Source organism: Oryza brachyantha, chromosome 4 (assembly GCF_000231095.2).
Source record: "Oryza brachyantha chromosome 4, ObraRS2, whole genome shotgun sequence".
NCBI lineage: Eukaryota > Viridiplantae > Streptophyta > Magnoliopsida > Poales > Poaceae > Oryza > Oryza brachyantha.
The window spans coordinates 11,735,630-11,751,535 of NC_023166.2; the positions used below are offsets into that span (position 1 = coordinate 11,735,630).

Below are 15,906 nucleotides of genomic sequence, written 5' to 3' on the forward strand. Positions count from 1 at the left end.
TATGCGTAAAAACTTCAAATTAAAAAAATCTCACTGGCTCAAATAATCTCTTTCTGTTCATGCGTGCAATGTGCGTCTTGATCAATCCACCCAGCAAATCCAACTTACCACTCCAACGCACGAGTATGTCTAAGGTTTAATTGACTATTAGATGATATGCCCACTAACAGAAGAAAAGGTTCAATGTTAAAAAAATGTTCAATTAACTAAAAAAAGGCAAAAGAATTTTCAATTGATAGTGACTCGAAAATGATAAACTTGTACGACAATGAAAATGAATTATGATTCAGAGAGAGGAAAAATGAAGGGGTAGGTCGTATTGTATCAAACATATTATTGGTCATGACAAGTTTGTTGTCTACTGGAGAATTTTTACTAAAGGCCCATCTTTTCGCTGAAGCAAACCGGCTTCTTAACAATTAAAAGATAATTTATACATAAAAATTTTATATGCATGTTCTTAGCTATCAAAAACAAAGATTGTAATATAGATATGATAAATAAACTACAAATCAACCAAGTTTAAGAATTAAAGTTCAAAAAATTAGACTATAAGAATAAATATAAGTGAAAAGATGGAGACAACAGCTTATAGATCTGAGGCCCCCTTTGATTCAAAGGAATTTCATAGGAATTTTAGAGGAATGAATCCTATAAAATCCAATGAAATTCTTATGAAATACATCTTTCTATATAAGTTTTGGATGAAATTTAACAAGAGGTTGAACCTTATAGAAAAAATCCTTTGAGTCCATCTCTCTTCTTGAACTCCTGTGTTTTTCCTATGGTCCAATCAAACAGTCATTCCTACGTTTTTCTGTGTTTTGCAATCATCTATTTTACACTTATATTTCTTTTAGAATCCTATGTTTTTCGTATTCCTCTGTTTTTTTATTCCTATGATTCAAAGGGTCCTAAAAGTGGACTATCCAAAAGTTTACTTTCAAATTCTGCCTCATCCTAAGATACTTATTTTTTTCTAGAATTCAAAACTTATCCTAAAATATTTATCCTCTTTCTGTGCTGCTTGTCCCATCAATCATCTCTTGTTTAAATTTATCCTTATTATACCCTAACTTTCCACTTACTCCTAACCATTAAGAGCTATTACAATATTTTTCTTTTAAACCCTGTATATACTAAACAACCTAAAAAGATAAATATCATGGAAAAAGGGAGTAGTACGTCGTCATTTATGTGTTCTCTTGCAAAGAATAGGTTATTGTAGTTTCAACGTGCAATTTAAATACTGTAGTGATTTAGGTCTTGTTTTTTCTGATTCTGTATTTTTATTTGCATGCTTTCTGTGCTCTTAGACGGTGCACAGCATTATATAGTTTTTTTGTTAGAATAATTTTGTCGATCAATTTTTCAACTACACCAAAGTTAATTCATTAATTTATCCTTTTAATAACTATAACAAAAACATAAAAATCCAGCAAAATCAACGGGCTTTACTGTAGCAATTTCATTCGTACGATCCATATCTACTTCAGATCAGCTATGCATGTTTTCTAACTTAAAAAACACTTTGAACTTCCAAAATTTATTAATCTCTCATTTTTTTAGTTTTATCTAAATTTGTATGAACGTAAATACACATATAAGCCATATTCGCTGATCAATGAATAAATCTATGAAAAATCAGAAAATCTTACCACATCAAACAAATATGGAAGAAATGAGTACGTTATATCTCGATCTGTGATTTTTTTTAAAAAAAATTAGAGAATGATATTTTACCCGGCCTCTATATCCGGTGGATATATGCAGCTATTAGATTTGAACACAGGATCTTGGGTGCTACTCAGGTCACTACGGGACGGGATCAAATGTAGAGCAGCTAGAGCTTAAGCACTATGCTTAGCTCTATAATACTACTTATATCTTATTAATTTACTATGTAAATTCTAAAAACAACGAAACATGTGTTAATTTAGCTCTACACGTGATTAGTTTCTGGTTCCGTCCCTGGTCACTATAATCACTATGCTACATACTCGTTTACATGTGCCGTTCTTGGAAAGAATTTCAAGCAAATTCTTGGGTAAGGAAATTATTTGGTTTTTCTTTCGCCACTATGCAGGCAGGCTCTACGTTTTATACACCAAGAGGGACATTAGCAAACATGCCATTTGATCCCACAGAAAAAACTCGTCCGTACTGTATTACCAATCGACCGTCGAACCATCGATCATGTGAGGACCATTTCTTGGCTTGGAATCTATCGAGGCGAGTGGATTTTGTTATAAATAAAACAGGTGCTAATGGGAAGAATATTATTGAGGGAGAGAAGAAGGGTCACCAGGATAAATGGACAAGAACAAAAGTTAGATCAAATCCAGCCAACCAATCCCGATAATCCACAACCTCTTCTCTCCATTGGACTAGAGAGGCCAACTGCACAAGAACACCCAACACCAAACAAAAAACAGCCAAATTATACATAGGAAAATATATACGGGAAAAAAAGAAATAAAGGAAGGAAAGGAGGCTGCTTTGCAGAGCAGCAGCATCAGCTGAGCTCGCGCGCGTACGCTGCTCGCTTACCTTTGCTTCGTTCGCCGATACCCAATCCAATTCCAATCCGGTGGAGCTCCACTCTAGTTGAGAATCTCGAGGGGGAGGAGGAGCCTGTGAGCTTCCAAGTTCTTGGTTGGCCTTGGCTCCATGTTTCGTTGATGACCTGTTGATCCAAGAACTCGTGGGGGGTTTCTTGGACAGGTGGTTGTTGGGTTGGGTTTGGCCATGTCGGTGTCTTCCTCGTCGTCCATGGGCGGCGGCGGCGGCGGCGGGGACGCGGGGGTGAGGACCGTGGTGTGGTTCAGGAGGGACCTCAGGGTGGAGGACAACCCAGCCCTGGCGGCGGCGGCGCGCGCCGGCGGGGAGGTTGTGCCGGCGTACGTGTGGGCTCCCGAGGAGGACGGGGCGTACTACCCCGGGCGCGTGTCGCGGTGGTGGCTCAGCCAGAGCCTGAAGCACCTCGACGCTTCGCTCCGGCGGCTCGGCGCCGGCAGGCTGGTGACGAGGAGGTCGGCCGACGCCGTCATCGCGCTGCTCCAGCTCGTCCGCGATACGGGCGCCACGCAGCTCTTCTTCAACCATCTCTACGGTTTGCTTCCTTTTCTGAGTGGAATATGCTTGTGCTAGCTTGTGTTGTTTAATTTTTCATACAAGAAAGAGATGGCCTTTTAGATTGTTTTCCGCACACCAGTCTTCCCTTTTGGCGAGTCTTTCTGTTAGATATTGTTGATCAAATTTCATGACAAGTTCATGCTGCTATGGGTAATTCTAACTTGAGGTTAAGAATTGACTGGCCTCATGATAACATGAAACAATGCAACTTCTCTGTCTCGCTTGCATTCCTATCACAGTTTTTAGCCTTTTCATCCGATTTGCTTCAAAGTTTGAGCTAGATCTACTCCGTCTTGTTAAACAATATTGTATATGTATTATATAGTAACTTAATATTATAATATACCTCCATGGTCCACATGCCAACTATGTTCTAATTTAGATACCATTGTCTTTGATCAGAAGTTCCCCGTTTTAGTAATCTGCCTTTACACTTCGATCATTAAGAACATTGCGTCATCCCCTCTTTATTAGTTTCCTAAAGCTCTTGCTACCAACCAACCAATTTAAGGAGGCAATAGTCATAGGTCAGCCGATAGTTAGGTGCACTCTCCATATGCACGTGTAGGGTTGTACTTCCTAGTGTTTGTGTAGTTTCTAAAATTCATCATCCATTAATGGTTCATGTTTTGTAAGCTTTGGCAGTTGATACTCATGGCCTCATATAAATCTGCACTCATTGTGTCATCGTTTCAGACCCGATCTCACTGGTCAGGGACCACCGGCTGAAGCAGATGATGGCAGTGGAGGGCATCATCGTGCAGTCTTTCAATGCAGATCTGCTGTATGAGCCGTGGGAGGTTGTGGACGACGAAGGCCAATCGTTCACCATGTTCGCGCCTTTCTGGAACAGGTGCCTCAGCATGCCGTATGATCCTGCCGCACCACTGTTGCCTCCTAAGAGAATCAATTCAGGTACTTGCACAACTAAATTTAGATGTTCTAATCTATCTATTATATATCTAAAGTAATAGGAAAAGAAGTCTCCACGTTCGCTCTCACGGCTAGAAATTACCACGTTAATCGGAAAAAAAATATGAATCATTAGATCACGGTAGGTCCAGATTATAACAGTGTAGATAAATCAGAGAAAATCATGGTGGGTCCAGATTATAACGGTGTAGATAAATCAGAAAAAAAAATGCACCGTTAGATCATAATAGGTCCAGATTATAACGGTGTAGATAAATCATAGAAAAAGAAAGAAAGAAGGAGTTTTTTTAGAGAAAAAAGAACTTGATTTTTTTGGATAAAATTGAACTGGATTTTTTTTTGGAAAGATTGGATCTTTTTAATATGGACCGGACGAGGAGGAAACATACGTGATTTTTCAGTAGAAAAAAGAACATTATTTTTTTGGATAAAAATAGAATGTGGATTTTTTTTGGAAGGATTGGATTTTTTTTAATATGGATCGGACAAGGAGATAAAAATGTTTTTTAGAGAAAAAAAGTGATTTTTTGGATAAAAAAAGAGCGTGGATTTTTTTGACCTGGATCGGACAAGGGGAAAACATGATTTTTTTATTAAAAAGAACATGATTTTTAGAATAAAAAGAACTTGATTTTTATAAAAAATAACGTGATTTTTGGATATAAAAAAGAACGTGGATTTTTTTTAAATCTGGATTGGACAAGGAGTTTTTTTAGGAGAAAAAACGTGATTTTTTGGATAAAAAAGAACATGATTTTTTGGATGAAAAGAATGTGGATTTTTTTTGGAAGGATTGCATTTTTTATAATCTGGATCAAAAAAGAGAAAAAAACATGATTTTTGGATAAAAAAGAACGTCGATTTTTTTGGAAGGATTAGATTTTTTTAATCTGAATTGGACAAGGAGAAAAAAACGTGAATGTAAAAGTTTGATCTAAGTTAAGTCCGAGTTTAAAACTATATTGACACTTTAATATTTATATTTTATAATATAATATGAATCTATATTTGATATTATAAGAAATTTCATAACGAAGCTAGCCGCGCAATCTGCGTGGGTCACGATGCTAGTTTCTACTTATCCAGAATAATGTATCAGTCACTGGCGTTGTTCTAAATTGAATCAGAGTAGCGAGTTTACACACCGAGAAGAACAGTGCAACTGTTGGAATGTTCTTCTTTCTGTTTTTACTTGCTCTGCGCAATGTTTAGTTATAACCACTAATGCCGTTTTGTTAAATAGCAATATTTTGTTTCTAACAAGTGCGACACTACAAGGTGAAACTGTTCGTTGATTCACTGACAAATTTTCAACAGGTGACCTATCAATGTGCCCATCAGATGATCTGATCTTTGAGGATGACTCGGAGAGGGGAAGCAATGCGCTTCTCGCTCGAGCATGGTCACCAGGCTGGCAGAACGCAGACAAGGCACTGACAGCTTTCCTGAATGGTCCTCTGATTCACTACTCAGTGAACCGCAAGAAAGCAGACAGCGCAAGCACCTCCCTCCTGTCACCGTACCTGCACTTTGGTGAGCTGAGCGTGCGCAAAGTCTTCCACCTTGTTCGAATGAAGCAGCTTGTGTGGAGCAATGAAGGAAATCGTGCAGCTGAGGAGAGCTGCACCCTGTTTCTCCGCTCCATTGGCCTCCGGGAGTACTCACGGTACCTGAGCTTCAACCACCCGTGCAGCCATGAGAAGCCCCTGCTGGCACACCTCAGGTTCTTTCCCTGGATGGTCAACGAGTGCCACTTCAAGATTTGGCGGCAGGGAAGAACTGGTTACCCACTTGTTGATGCCGGCATGAGGGAGCTGTGGGCCACAGGGTGGTTGCATGATCGCATTCGTGTGGTAGTGTCAAGTTTCTTCGTCAAAGTCCTTCAACTGCCATGGCGATGGGGGATGAAGTACTTCTGGGACACTTTGCTAGATGCTGATCTTGAGAGTGATGCCCTAGGTTGGCAGTATATCTCTGGCTCTCTCCCTGATGGCCGAGAGCTTGACCGCATTGACAATCCCCAGGTATGTGCAGCTATAAATTTCAGAAGAAAAATGCAATCCTGTGTGGACAACATTTTCCAAATGCTGATGCATTGTCTTGTGTAACTCAATTGTGAAATGCAGCTCGAAGGGTACAAGTTTGATCCACGTGGGGAGTATGTCCGACGGTGGCTCCCTGAGCTTGCAAGGTTGCCGACTGAATGGATACACCATCCATGGGATGCACCTGCATCTGTGCTGCAAGCTGCAGGAGTTGAGCTAGGCTCCAACTACCCTCTCCCTATAGTTGGGCTGGATGCAGCCAACGCCAGGCTGCAAGAAGCACTGTCAGAAATGTGGCAGCTCGAGGCAGCATCCAGGGCCGCAATGGACAATGGAATGGAGGAAGGCCTAGGTGACTCCTCCGAGGTTCCCCCAATTGAGTTTCCTCAAGAACTACAGATGGAGATTGACCGAGAACCGGCCCGGGTCACAGCCAATGTGCCGACAACAGCTCGAAGGCGCGAGGATCAGATGGTGCCTACGATGACATCTTCACTGAACAGGGCTGAGACTGAGATTTCGGCCGACTTTCTGAACAGCGTGGACAGTAGGGCAGAGGTCCCAGCTCATGTGCATTTTGAGCCTGGAACTGAGCGGCAAGACATTGTCCATACAGCTGCAGGAAATGCTGCTGGAACAAATGTTATTCACGGGCACAACAATTTCCAGCAACCCCAGCACCGGATGCGAAATGCTCTAGCACCATCTGTATCAGAGGCATCGAGTGGCTGGACCGGGAGAGAGGGAGGCGTGGTCCCAGTTTGGTCGCCTCCTGCAGCATCAGGCCATTCAGAAACTTTTGCGTCTGATGAAGCTGACATTTCTAGTAGGAGTTATTTGGATAGGCATCCACAGTCACACCGGTTGATGAACTGGAGCCAGTTATCGCAGTCATTGTGAGTTCAGATGCATGGTAACTGATTGGTCTCAGTAAGTTGAATTGATGTTGCAGATGCAGTTGCTCACAATTTGAAACGCTTCTATCATAGTATGCAAAATTCGTGCATAAACTAATACCAAAATAGTATCTAAAAATGTTTGTTTTACGTGCGAAGCCATGCAATATTGCAATCATGTATGTATACATATAAACACCATCAGTAAAAACATTTGACTTTAGTTTAAACAAAAAATGTCACCTTAAATTGAAAGGTACTACATCCTCTCGTATTATAAGACATTTTAGTCTTACATAAATTCATTAGCATTCATATGAATATAGACAATGCTAGAAACTCTTACATGTGAAACGGATGGAGTATCTCTTGAGCATATGTATGATCATGTAAAAATCTCAAGTCCTATGGCTTGATATATAAAGAACAGTCTATTTACCTCAACTTTGACCAAGACTTTCTTACTAATTGTGTTTGGAGAATTACTACCTGGCATTACATATTTAAGGCAAAACTCTCTTCTATCTTCCTCCTTTTGTAGATTCTTTTGCAGCATTTAAAATCTTATTCTATGTTGTTTTTTCATGATCACATCCACATCTCATCTGATTCTGCGCAAGCTGATTGTTTGGCTTTTAATTAGTATGTCGTCAAACTTTTGGTGATGTCTGTAACTTATTATTATCAATAAAACATAAGACTGCTGTGCTAACATTTCTAACAACATTGATCTAATATTTGGTCAATCTTGAATTGCAGGACAACAGGTTGGGAAGTGGAAAATTCCGTGCAGCCAAATTTGATCGGTTAGGGTTTTCTCGACGCCCAGATTCATATGTAAATTGTCCACCTATTTTGCTTATCTATAGTCTGATGAGCATGCAAGCCAGGCAGTTTTCTGAGTGTGATAATAGTTGTGTAAATCTAATCCTGCAGAACCTATATGTTGTAACAGCATTGTTAGAGCTGGCTGAAAGGGATCTGTAATATTGATCAGACAACGTGGTTTTTCCTAGTGTCATGCTTATAATTTTTTTAGGGGAGTATTATCTATACCTGTACATTCCCTTTGTGCTATTGGTAACCTATGGCCTATCAATATTTTTGGGTTGAATAGCACCGTCCTGTGCTATCACTATTTGCTGAGTTTTACTCTCATGTTTCCTTCTATTGATATCTCGTGGTACCAAATCGTTTCTGATCGTTGAATCTAACAGTGTACATTCTACTTAGCTAGATCTAATGGTAAAAAACGATTTGGTACCTCGAGAAGTATCTCGAGGTACAAAAGAAAGATGGGAGTAAAACTTCTATTTGCTAGGTCCTGTCAGATTGAGCCCGAGCACCAAGCCACCAATGTAGCGTGTCATCTTTTCGTTTTTTCTAAAAAAACAAATGATATATTTATAAAAATAAAATTTTTATATACGTGTTTATAGCGATTTAAAAAGTCAAGACTAAAAAATAAACTACGATAAAAAAGAAAACTTCAAAATCAAATTAACTTCAAATTCAAAGTTGACATTTTAAATTTTAGCTTATAAGCATAAGCAAAAGCTAAAAAATAGGGGTGCTAGTAGTTGTTATTTGGATCTTAGAAAATAAAAATCAGTTTAAGGATGTATTGGGAGAAATGGGACAATTGATTGATCTGGAGATAGTTTCCTCGCAACAATATCAGGAGTTTTATGCGATATCCATAGTCTCAACTCTCAACCATCAAGCTATCAAGCAAGAGTAGCAAAAATTATCCAGCCATTTCTCAGGATGAACAGATTGGAGATAAAACGTGCTTCGTGAAAAGAGTGTCTCCAGTAGAAAAAAAAAGTGTTCTCCTTTCAAGATCACAATATTGTAGCGATACACAATGAGTTACACGGCTAGCTTGACTGGCCAAGTTCCCGAAATCTAATCAAACTTACATGATTCTCAGCGCGTGATTCTCAGCCTAAAGATGTCAATGCTGACGGGGAAAAAAATGTCAGGCGTACTTAATGATTTACACCTTATTTCATCACTAGGAGCATGGTCCCATTATGCTCTGTACACTAAAACCATCCAAAATCCAGCGTCCTCATGTTCATACTCACAATCTCTGAGATCAACAATTTTCCATGGAGGTAATGAAATAGCTGTGTAAATACAACGGTAATCTTGCATGCTCCAAAGAAAAAGAAAATAACAGGGAAGGTGAAGAAAATCAATCTAACTCTTCCCACCAAGACCCTCGTAAAACAAGATGTATCCATGATCCGTGTTGCCAGAGTATTCATGTGAAGAACCGAAGAATGTTTGCAGGGTCGACTCTTCAACCATCTCGACATTTTCATCATCGAAGAACAACCAGTGGTTGTGGCTTTTGACAAGGCTTACATAGTGTCCATGGTTGGGGCCACTTCCAACATGAACAACGACAGCAAAGAGGGAGTACTCAGTATCTACATCATCAGATGTACTGAGCTTCAGCTCCATGGGGAATACAACCCGATAGGATAGCTTCTTATACCGACCAAGCTGCTCAATGTACTTAAAGCGCTTTAGGTGGATGACCAATATGTGTGGAGCCTTCTTGATCTTCATTCTCTTCTGTGCTTCTTGCAAACTGGAATGACCAAAATATTGGAGCTCAGCATATTAAGTGAAGATTACCATAGGCTAGTTAAACACAGTTTCCATCTGTTTCACCCAAAATCTATAGCATATAATGGGTTCTCAACAAACAGGTGACCACACATATAGCAAAACAGGTGCTCATCAAGCAAAATGGAGATGGCATCATGAAAACAAATCGGGAGGTCAAAAAAACCATGCCACTGTGATGAGAAGAAAATGAGGTAAAAAAATGTAGTACATAGTTGTACCTGCAGCACTTGTCACAGAAGAATTTGTCCTCAGCATTTAAAGTCTCTGTGGAGCAGAAATTTTTCAAGCAGCTTGTGATAGAACTATTCTGCTCAATATCAACACTCAGATCAAAAAATGTTTCATCCCTCGCCGTCACTGTCTCGCATCTTAAACATCTGGTTTCATTGGTCAGTATGCCCTACGTAGGTACAAGTATTATAAGATGACAAATGGCCTGAGCACTTAAAGGTGGATAAACTGTAAGGACTTTTCAGTGAGTTCAGTCACCTGAAAATTCTTATGGACCAAGGTAACTGGTGGCTCTTTTCTAACTCCATTGGCTAAAGGTTGAACTGGTCCATTTGGAACCTTTTCAGGAGATGATGACTGGGGCGAGTCCTTTGCAGCACTAGACTCCTTTTCCAGAATATCAACAAGTTCATTCAACAGAAAATTTAAGAACTCATGTGCATCCTACACAGCAACCATGGAAGTATATTTTAGTGAAGAAACATACAAGTTATTTTTTTTTCTCAAACGCAATGAACTGTCAACTTTAAATGTGAATTTTCATACCACCAACGAAACTGACATCACTCAGACTAATTACTTCAAGTATAAATGATGTATAAATGATTGAGGAGTTTGTCTTACGTTGCATAAATTTGGTCACCATAAAGCTTGACTTGAAAATATAACTGGCGAAGTGAACTCTTATATTGTGCCAATGTGGTCTCATGATACTTCACAATATTAAAAACAAAATGCATTACTATACGTGCAAGGTACCTGGTGCATGTAGCTGCGAAATAGCTCATTCTGTTTCTTTACTCTTTGGACAAAACGTTTCGGAGCAATAACGCCAGTCTTTTTCTTTGACTGGCTTACCTGCAAGATTTATTATGATCCATTAATTCACTGACTAGGACAATATCCTGCAAGAAATTTCACACAGCATACAAAACCCAGCAGTAAACATAAGTACATAATGCATACAGATGCAGCAAATCAATGAATTTGTGGATTTAACATCAAGCCATATATCTTATTTAGTTACCAGTTTTCATGATGGATTTCAGTTATACTGGTTATTTAACAGCAGATCGGTGCACATTATCCTAAGTATGTTGTTCAATAATTCTCACAACAAACGTGTTCCCTCAAGACTAAACAAATCACCTCAAGAACACCCAAACTTGTAAATAGCATATGGACAAAAAAAATATCGCATATGGAGCTGCATAGTGCTATCAAGTGGTTTCCATCATAATTCTCTGACCGAGGCTATGGCACAAACCCTTGAACCCAGTGCAACACCTAATTCACTAACAGGCACAATACCTGGCACCCTGGCCAGAGAATATATGATGACTTAGATGGGCAAGAATGTCATACATGGCACCCCTAATATCAGCACATGGAGTGTACAGTTAGCAGAGGAAGATAGAGAGGATTTTTTTTTTTTGGGGGGGGGGGGGGGGGGGGGGGCGGGGTACCCATCCTCCACCCACCCTCACCCACTAATCCCTCCACAACTTCCCCACACAACCACCAGTTTCTCCTCGCTGATGCGCAATTAGCAGGGCAGAGGGAAACACAGAGGCCAAATCCAATCCCCCCATCTCCTAGACCTGAGCAAAGCAAAGGGAACAAAAACTGCTTGTATGTCCAGGCTTACGTCTTTTAGCTTATAAACAGGCTAATAAGCCACCAAATAAAGCAGACAGACCTCTAGCTGAGTTGGTTAGGTGGCTCTAGTAGCGCCCCTCAGGTCCTAGGTTCGATTCAGTGTGGGACCGAATTTCAGGCTGGGGTTAAAAAAATCCCCTCGTCTGTCCCACGCCAAAGCACAGGTCTAAGGCCTGGCCCAGGTCTTTGGTCATTCTCATTGGGCTAGATTCAGGTTTTCTTGACCTGCATGAGAAGGTCTTCTTCTATGCTTAATGCCTGGGGGCTGTCTTACGCAGGTTGATTTTTTTTAATAAGCAACCAAATAAACAGGCCTAAGTACTAGCCCCCAAGCATGGCAACATGCCTAAGCCAACATGCCTAAGCCAACTGAGGCTACAGTGTACTACTTCCTTATATCAATCAGACATACAATACTTGGTAGATGGAAGTTCCACTAGAATACTAGATGCAATGCAGAAGAAATAGTTATGAAGAAGGTGTCACCCATTGCGTGTTTTTGCAAAGGAACAATATGCTCAAGTACAGTTACATATCATTATCATCAAGTAAATTTTTTGTATTTTTGTACACTTTACCTGCATGAAAAGATCTGCCAAACAAGTCAAAAGGTTTTCCTCTGCATCTCCAGGAGTTTTATTATTTGCATAATATTCCAGCAACTTCTCCCTAAACGGGATGCAGAAATATAGTGCCTGGAAGACAAGTTCATGTAAAAAGATCAGGTTTATAAAAAATAATTCACTGCAAAGTGCAAGTTATAAGCATTGTAAATGCTCTAATGTGAAGAATAGACTCTAGCAGCAGTGCAGCACATTTACTAAACAGAAATAGTCCATAATTTAGTATGATTCAAGAATGTAACACTATCTGATTACCAACTACCACCCTATGATAAGTTCTATCATTGATCATCATATTACATTACAACTATACAATACGATGCACAGATGTTTATAAACAGAAAGTAGATATGCAGCAAAAGCTAAGATGGTGAATAATTAATTGTTTGCTGGGGATTTTCTTACGTAATAAGAATAATGGTCCAAAACTCTAAACCACCACCTCTAATGCTGAAGTAATTATTCTTGCGCACTTGCAATATATTCTATCAAAATACAACAAGCTTTACTGGTCAGTGTGAGCTGTTTACTCGATATAACAATACAGAAGGTTTTTAATTAATTACTTATAAGATTATATATGCAAACTGCTAATCAGATAATTAGTGAAGATCCAAGTCATCATAATCACAATTTTCAATTACAGACAAAATTATGTATCTAACAAGATCCCCAGTCAGATAAGGTGAATGTTCAAGAGTAGGAAACAGCATCATCAGAAATGTCATGTGGCTTTAACTGCTAGTAAGTGCCTAAGCTTCCATGCTAGGAAAAAGAACAGAAAGTTGTCTTGCATTTGTCAAAATATAACCCCACAATGTTTTTCAAACTACTGGAACTGTTACAAGTTACTTCAATTATTGCAGAAAGAACTTGAGATTACAGAGATAAAAGCTATCAACACAATGCATATAAAAATGAGAAGAAAATTCAAATCAGAACCGGATAAATGGAGATATATTGCTAGACTTCTAACTTGTAACATACAAGTATTCTTGCAGAAAATTTGAACACTGCAAACTCTTAAGATAAACACATTGATTCTAAATTTCAGGCTACCAAACCCATATGTCTACCTCATTCAATTCTAGAGGTATTACATACATGGATGCTCATAGAGACAATCTTCTACTTGCATTCCAAAAATAAGTATGCTGCTATGGTAGGAGGGCCAACATACAGAATCACTGGGACCCTGGCACCCTGCATTCACACATCTCCATATATGATGAAGCTAACCATTTGATTTTGAAAGCATAGTGCTGGTGTATAACCAAATATCCAAATGTCCAACAACTCATAACATCTTGTATAGTTGAGGAAATGGCAGATTCTACCCATAACAACCCATTTCACATAAAAATCGCACAACCTGTAATGTATTGGCCATCCATTAAATCACATAAAAATCGCACAACCACTAAGGTATTGGCCATCCATTATAGTAACATAAACACATAACAGGGAGCCTATCGAAGTCAACTCGAACAATCAAAGGCAGCACAAAGTTTATCGAACATGCTGCCTAATCAAAGCAAGGCAGTACTGAATCAAGCCACTTGGGCTGTATACTGCGGTATCAACGTATAGAATGCTATCGCAATCAGCACTTCAGCGGCATCACACCGAGCACAGGAGCAACAAATCCATAAGGCAGAGAGGCGTCAGGGATAGGGCATGGAGACCTGGAGGACACTGTTGCAGTAGCAGGTGTTGCCGAAGTTCTCGAGGCCGAAGTAGCGCTCGCCTTCCGGGAACTGGTCGCCGAGGGCCTTCTCGAGCTTGGAGCCGCTGGCTCCCATGACCATCCACCGGTCCCACCACCCGGAGGCGGCGCCGGCGAGGTACCGGAACCCCGACCCGAGCCCGGAGCGGCTCCTATCGGCCGCCGACGAGGCCTCCACCGTGGGCGATCGCGCGGGGTTTGCCGTCCTAGGGTTTGGTGGCTCCCCGCGCGCGCGCGGCGGAGAGGATGAGGGGGGAGGCGGGGGGTGGCCGGGGCGGAACCCTAGGGCGGCCTCGATCCGATGGGGCGGGGCGGAGGAGGGGGCTGCTGCTGCTGCGGCCGCTGCTGCCGCCGTCGCCGTCGTCGCTGCCGCTTCTCTCGTTTGGGGGATTTTTTCTTTCTTTTGTTTTCCCTCGCCTTCGCGTCTTGCTTGCGGGTGGAGTTGGGGGGGATGGGAGTTTTGCCTTGGGTTAGATCGGTCTCGCTGGTTGTGGTTCTTACTGTTTGTGTTGGTCGTGGGTGGGCGCGGCTTGCAATTGACTGGAGTACTGGGACCTTGTGGGGTCCGGGCCTATCTGGAATTTCTCGGACTTGGTTTTTTCCCGGCGCCCGGATCTAATCTTGTTTAGTCCGGTCGCTAAGGGCGTTTGGTTGGGAGATGAGATATATACTTTGGAATGTGATTATTCATATTTATATTTGGTTGGATGAATCAGATGATATATTTTTTATGGATAAGTATGGACGAGATGAACGTATTTAATTACTAATAAATAATGCATTACTTATTTAACATGGATACAAATTAATATAAAATATATCTATCATCATTAATTTAAACTTGTTAATTACTAATTAATGACAAAACACGTTGATTATCACTGAACAATCACTTTATTAAAGATAGATGAGTTCGGCCAGCCAATTTGACCAGATACGACCATCGTGTATTTTCATCGCCTATAAACCAAACACATTAAAAAAAACTGAACAAACACCTCTCATTCAAAGATATCTATTCAACCAAACACACCCAAGTAAACTTTATGGCCATTTTGGTCACCCTTGTGTAAGCAGGTTTGGTTTGCGCGGGATGTGCTGTAGAGAGTACACGTTGAGTGAGTGTCGGAAAGTGGATTCGATAAAAAAAACTAATAAATTGTGTACAAGACAAGAGTAGGTTAAATTAATAAATTTCATGGTAAAATTTGTTTTTCTTAGATCATACGCATGATAGCACGAGAGTACTCCCTGCGATAAAAAAAATTGTTTAATGTTTATGGTATAATTCAGTGAACGCTTTGAATCTCTGACAATTAACTTTGTATTACAGTAAATTTGTAAATCTAACAAGTGAGTAATATGTCGATGGTATTTTAAAGAGAAATATACTTATATTAAATTTAAATTGTGTTTTTACGCATTAATGCCTGGGAAGAACATATGCTCTCACGATCTTGCCCCTAGAGAACTTATATTAATTTCATTTCAGTTACTATACAGTGCTCCTGCTTACCGAATGCACAACCAAATGTACCATTGCATCCTTCATTTTTTTTTTCCTTGCACGATTGCACTTACAAGGGATCGTCTGGTTTTTGTAGAATTTTGTAGGAAAAGTAGAGGATTTCAATTCCTATAGGTTTTGGCACTATTCATTCATTTGGAATGTATTATACTAGGATTTGGGCATAGGGGAAGTGGAGAAAAATTTTCTTTGCTATAGATCTCATAGAAACTGAGGCGTCTGTCAACACCTTCATTTTCTCTCTTCTCCCTTGTATTTGCTAACTCCAGGACAAACAAAGCGATGAAAGCTCTAAAGACCATAATTTGAGGACAATTTTAACAGAGATCATGATAAATTGTGCTTTGTAAAACACATGCAATTACTCAGCGATGTAGCTAGATTTTTTTCGTTGGATAGTCCTACACCACAAGTGGACATGGCATATCAAAATTTTTAAACATATCAAATTATAAAACGAGTACATTTTTAACTAAAAGATGATAGG

At 40.0% G+C, this 15,906-nt stretch overlaps 2 protein-coding genes across 4 annotated transcripts; one reads left to right on the forward strand and one right to left on the reverse strand.

The window, feature by feature from the left end:
• The first annotated feature begins 2,329 nt into the window (after positions 1 to 2,329).
• On the forward strand, positions 2,330 to 8,161 carry LOC102703956 (cryptochrome-1). 3 transcript variants are annotated; one of them, XM_006652286.3, is made up of 5 exons: positions 2,330 to 3,112; positions 3,832 to 4,050; positions 5,386 to 6,092; positions 6,195 to 7,026; positions 7,769 to 8,161. In XM_006652286.3, exons 1-4 carry the CDS (start codon positions 2,749 to 2,751, stop codon positions 7,011 to 7,013), a joined length of 2,109 nt encoding a protein of 702 aa, XP_006652349.1. In that variant the 5' UTR covers positions 2,330 to 2,748; the 3' UTR covers positions 7,014 to 7,026; positions 7,769 to 8,161. The 3 variants fall into 3 exon arrangements, with proteins under 3 accessions (XP_006652349.1, XP_015692202.1, XP_006652348.1); XM_015836716.2 differs by having other exon boundaries at positions 2,336 to 3,112; positions 6,195 to 7,009; XM_006652285.1 differs by having other exon boundaries at positions 2,367 to 3,112; positions 6,195 to 7,043; positions 7,769 to 8,123.
• Positions 8,162 to 8,819: 658 nt separating this feature from the next.
• Positions 8,820 to 14,357, reverse strand: LOC102704414 (ubiquitin carboxyl-terminal hydrolase 4-like). The gene is made up of 6 exons (XM_006652287.2): positions 13,851 to 14,357; positions 12,121 to 12,237; positions 10,643 to 10,741; positions 10,142 to 10,327; positions 9,871 to 10,052; positions 8,820 to 9,611 (listed from the first exon to the last, which is right to left on the reverse strand). Exons 1-6 carry the CDS (start codon positions 13,971 to 13,973, stop codon positions 9,215 to 9,217), a joined length of 1,104 nt encoding a protein of 367 aa, XP_006652350.1. The 5' UTR covers positions 13,974 to 14,357; the 3' UTR covers positions 8,820 to 9,214.
• Between the last annotated feature and the right edge of the window lie 1,549 nt (positions 14,358 to 15,906).

Coding starts and splice junctions, on each gene's coding strand:
- LOC102703956 (XM_015836716.2), top strand. CDS start 2,749: ATGTCGGTGTCTTCCTCGTCGTCCATGGGCGGCGGCGGCGGCGGCGGG. Junction 3,113..3,831: donor CTTCTTCAACCATCTCTACG/GTTTGCTTCCTT, acceptor TCATCGTTTCAG/ACCCGATCTCACTGGTCAGG. Junction 4,051..5,385: donor TCCTAAGAGAATCAATTCAG/GTACTTGCACAA, acceptor AATTTTCAACAG/GTGACCTATCAATGTGCCCA.
- LOC102704414 (XM_006652287.2), bottom strand. CDS start 13,973: ATGGTCATGGGAGCCAGCGGCTCCAAGCTCGAGAAGGCCCTCGGCGAC. Junction 10,053..10,141: donor TGGTCCATAAGAATTTTCAG/GTGACTGAACTC, acceptor GTACCTACGTAG/GGCATACTGACCAATGAAAC. Junction 9,612..9,870: donor TTCTGTGACAAGTGCTGCAG/GTACAACTATGT, acceptor TGGTCATTCCAG/TTTGCAAGAAGCACAGAAGA.